Source organism: Drosophila willistoni, unplaced genomic scaffold (assembly GCF_018902025.1).
Source record: "Drosophila willistoni isolate 14030-0811.24 unplaced genomic scaffold, UCI_dwil_1.1 Seg277, whole genome shotgun sequence".
Classification (NCBI taxonomy): Eukaryota; Metazoa; Arthropoda; class Insecta; order Diptera; family Drosophilidae; genus Drosophila; species Drosophila willistoni.
The window spans coordinates 175,570-180,064 of NW_025814235.1; the positions used below are offsets into that span (position 1 = coordinate 175,570).

At 45.8% G+C, this 4,495-nt stretch overlaps 1 protein-coding gene across 1 annotated transcript; it reads right to left on the bottom strand.

Moving 5' to 3' along the window:
- Positions 1-3,101: 3,101 nt before the first annotated feature.
- LOC26529352 (sarcoplasmic reticulum histidine-rich calcium-binding protein) lies at positions 3,102-3,686 on the bottom strand. The gene has a single exon (XM_015179396.2). The coding sequence runs from the start codon at positions 3,684-3,686 to the stop codon at positions 3,102-3,104; it is 585 nt and encodes a 194-aa protein (XP_015034882.2).
- Positions 3,687-4,495: the final 809 nt, after the last annotated feature.

Below are 4,495 nucleotides of genomic sequence, written 5' to 3' on the forward strand. Positions count from 1 at the left end.
TTGCTAATGCTTAATTGTATGTTTATTCAAATCGTTAGTGGACTCGGTTGGATATGACGGTTTCTCGATGGTAGTTCTGGGCTTGGACAGCGTTGGTGAGTCACTTCGAATCCCTCGTCGTCCTTTCTTGTCTTCTTCTTGCTTCTGTAGCCGTTGCTGGTTACTGTCTCGATCTGTATAGTGTGCTTGATTTGCGCTACACACCTCTGCACCCTTTTCGCTAAGTTCGTTGAGAATGCTTTTGCTTTAAAGCTTTGGGACGAATCCCGTAGCTGTTATCACGAAGCAGGATGTTCCTCAGAAATTGGTACTCGTCAGGATATATAGATCCTGGAATTTCGGTAGTAGGATATATCCTCGTGCCTACCACTGACTTTGGATACTCCTGGAGATTGCTTGGCTTCTCTCCAATTTACTCTAGCTTGGGTACGGTGTTTGTTATCCTTACTTAAGGACTTGTTACTATCAAATGAAACTGTACAGGTTACTCGTAAGGCCTGTATAGTTCTTAGTTTTTCTGTTGCTCCTTGTGTTTCCTTGATAAGTTTCTTAAGGTTACTCGTAAGGTAACTTGATGACTTGATGCTTTGCTTGATGGGCGTTGCCTTAATATAGGCAGTTCCCACGGCCTCAGGAATATCTTGGTGTAGTACCGCTACACAGCTGGTACATTTCCATTGGCCCTCTGCTTTCACCCACGCATCCACTTGTTGCTATGCGTGGTGAAAGTCCCGTAAATCCTTTGCGCATATGTCCACTTTCTTTGTGGTTGAGCGCCCATTTATTCCCTTGTCCTTGTCTAGCTCCCTTGTATCTACGTGCTTCCATCACTTTCACGCATTGGCGTCGCCTTTCTATTGGCCGCCCTTCGTATCCCGTTGACTCTCTCTGCTTTCTCTGCCATCGCTGCCGTCGCCCGTCGCTCCCTTTGATCCACTCGTCATACCCAATTTCACCTATATTTGCTCAATATTATTATTTACATACATATACATATACTAATTGTATTAACTAAATTATCGTTTAAACATAATTAGCCTGATTAATTTAATATATTACATTATTTAATTCCCCATGCAAATACACTTTCATACGCATCTCGCATCCATTAGATAGCGGGCTTCCCCCATGGCTCATCCCTCCCCCTTCGGCTTGCATATTCCCCTCACACATCCACAAACCATTATTGCTTCTCGCATCTATGCTTTCCCCCCTACTCTCCGATTCACAAGCATAGCCCTCACTTGGTTTCGTTTCGGTACCAAGCGTCCCCCGCACCCGTCTTTCGGGCTTGCTTGGCCATCACTTTTGTTTTCACTCGCTCACGAAATTCTTTTGGTGCTCGCATTCTAACTGCTAACGACCCATTGGCCACCGGTATTCTCCCTTGCCGTCACTCACGCATAGTGTACGTGTGACGTGCGTGTTTGTACGCTAATGCATGCATTTATATTTGCCTCTCCATGGTCTTAATTTATCTAATGAGGCCAATTCCCCCTTTTTGCATGCAATTATGCCCTCAAGCCCGGTTTCATTTACTCTTATACAGCCACTAATATTCATTATGCCTCCCACGCATCTTCACGCTTGTACGAAATCGCCAGCGGTTGCGTGTGGTTCGATCTGTCATGTTCGATTGCAAATCATGGGTTCGACTTGGTTCGATCGAGCCATGTTGGACTTGGTTGCCCATCGCATGTGCGTGTATATTGGTTTTTCATTATGCTTTCCACGCATCTTCCCGCTTGTACGAAATTGCCAGCGGTTGCGTGGGGTTCGATCGGCCATGTTCGGCCGGCCTTGTTTCATTTGTTCATTTACAGCCGATTTCACTCTTATACCGCCAATTCTATTCTTAAACAACCAATTCTGTGCTTGGTCTTATATCGTGTATTTAGTTTGTGTCTTGGCTGCGTTTGTATCTGGCTGTTTGTTGTATCTTGTTTGTTGTAGCTTGTTTGTTGTGTGGGACATTATTCTTGTCTATATAATGTTCCTCACACTCCCCCCCTTCTTCGAGAGGTATTTGCCCTCCCCTGTCCCTTGTACCTTGTGTTTGTTTTCTGTATGTATATTTTTAATTTTCGTGTTCGTGCATTTTTTATGTTTTGCCTTTGTAGTTTTTGCATGTGTTTTGCTTGTTTTGTGTTTTTTTTTCTTTGGGACTCAGCTCGCATCTTTTATTGGCCATTTGGCATCTTCTAATGTTGGCGATTACTGAGTATCTTTTCGTTAAATGTTGGCGGATTAGGGCATCTTTTCATTTTTTTTTTTTCCTTTTGGCCCGTTCCGCATCTTTTTAACTTACATCTAATTATCCTACTTATTATCTCCTCCTTTCCCGATATACCCGAATTACCCCCTGAGCTATCCTAATCCTATATCTAGTTGTCCCGCCCACACTATCCTTACTATTCTTGGCCCTTCGTGTTGAGCCATTTGCCCCACGACATCCGCCACCATCTCCGGTCATTCGTACTCCTCCACCGCCTCATACCTTTCATGCCCGTATGGCACTGGGCATGATATTTGCCTGGCCAATATGGGCCGAGCACTGTCGTTGTGCCCTATGGGTGCAGACATTTGTCTATTCAATGCCGGTCTTGGCCACACCCATGGGCACTCTTGGTATTCGAGCAGTTGTTGTTGTTGCTGTTGCTGCTGCTGCTGCTGTTGTTGCTGTTGCTGCTGCTGTTGTTGCTGTTGCTGTTGATATTGTTGCTGCTGCTGTTGTTGCTGTTCCTGCTGCTGTTGTTGCTGTTGCTGTTGATATTGTTGCTGCTGCTGTTGTTGTTGTTGCTGCTGCTGTTGTTGCTGTTCCTGCTGCTGGTGTTGCTGTTGATATTGTTGCTGCTGCTGTTCCTGCTGCTGTTGTTGCTGTTGCTGTTGATATTGTTGCTGCTGCTGTTGTTGCTGTTGCTGTTGATATTGTTGCTGTTGCTGTTGATATTGTTGCTGTTGCTGTTGTTGCTGTTGCTTTGTCGCCTCCGCCAGCCTTTCCCTGGCCCTTGCCAGCTGTTCCTCTTCCTGCTGGTGTCTTTCCCATGCCAGCAGATCCCTCTCAGCCTCCTGCTGCTGCAGGATCTGCGGACGCCACCAACTCATCCATTGCTGGTTCTCCAACATAGCTCTGCCTCGCAATCCGTCCACTCCGGCTCGAGTGGAGGTGGGCTGGCTACTCCATCAGCCGCACCTTCATCAGCCACGGCCATCTCCGCCGTTTCGCTGACCTCTGACATTGAGTCCACCATACGAAACGGCGTTGGTGGCCGCGCTGGCTCCCACAATCTTGCCGGAGGCTCATGGATCTCATTTTGTTCCAATGGCGCATACTCCTCTGGGTTACTTCGGCCGCTGCTCGCCTCTCCCGCCGCTTCGTCATCCATCATACGTATCGCCTCGTCCAGCTCTCTCCACATTTCTTCATCATCATCCTCCTCCTGGTGGCCCTGGTTCACCGCCGACTGGGCTTCGCTCTCCTCTGTCCCGTAGCCACTATCATCTCCGTCCTCATCGTTCTCCTCGTCCGAGGAGGCGGCGATTGCCGGATCTATCATATCCGGCTCATCGTCGTCGGACTCCTCATCGGACCAATGCCAGTCACCGCTTGCCCTATGGGCCCCCGGTGCCGCACCACCTCGAACTACGCCTTCATCTTGGCCATTACTCACTTGGTGAACATTCATGTTGGTTGGTTTTTTTTTTTTTGTTTGGTCCTTACTCTCCGAGCTTTCGACTTTGAGTGTTTCATGACTAGGATTCTTGCATGCAGGAAACCTCGCATCTTTGATATTTGTTAAATTTTTACCGTTATTCAAAAACTTGGATTCTCTATTCTAACTATCGATGCCGAATATTTTAATGCCCCTGCGATGTTTCACTAATACTAATGTATTAACGCGCGCATGTATGTATGTGTATGTCGCGATGCTGCACGATTATATGCTCAATCTCATGCGCATGGGTATGTGTGTTCCCCTCTCTTTCCCTTTTTTTTTTTTTTTTTTTTTGTGCACTCATACCATTACATGTGTAATATCGTGCGCATGTGTAGGCATTGGCTCTCTTTGATTGTGTGATCGTTTTTTTGTTTATCTTTTTTTTTTGTTTTGCTATTTTCTATTTGCTCATGAATATTTGCCTGACTGTATATATATGATATCCGCATATATTTATCTTGTTCCGGTATGCGGTTTGCGACTTTGCTATTCTGCTTGTTCTTATTTACATGATTCCGACGCACTTTGGGGTTTTCTTTTTTTTTTTATGTTATGTGATTTTGTACGATTTCGATGCACTTTGATATTTTTGGCTCTGTGTCATGTTTTTGAGATTTCTGCCCAGCCGGCCGGGCTGTGCAGATTTCTCGCTGCCATGTCATCAGAGTCGTCCATACTCATTGTTCATCTAGTTTATTGACATCTGTTTGTTCACATATTTGTTGTTTCATCTGGCTGATATGTGCTTGCCTGGTTTTTCCTGTTTCTTTGTGCCG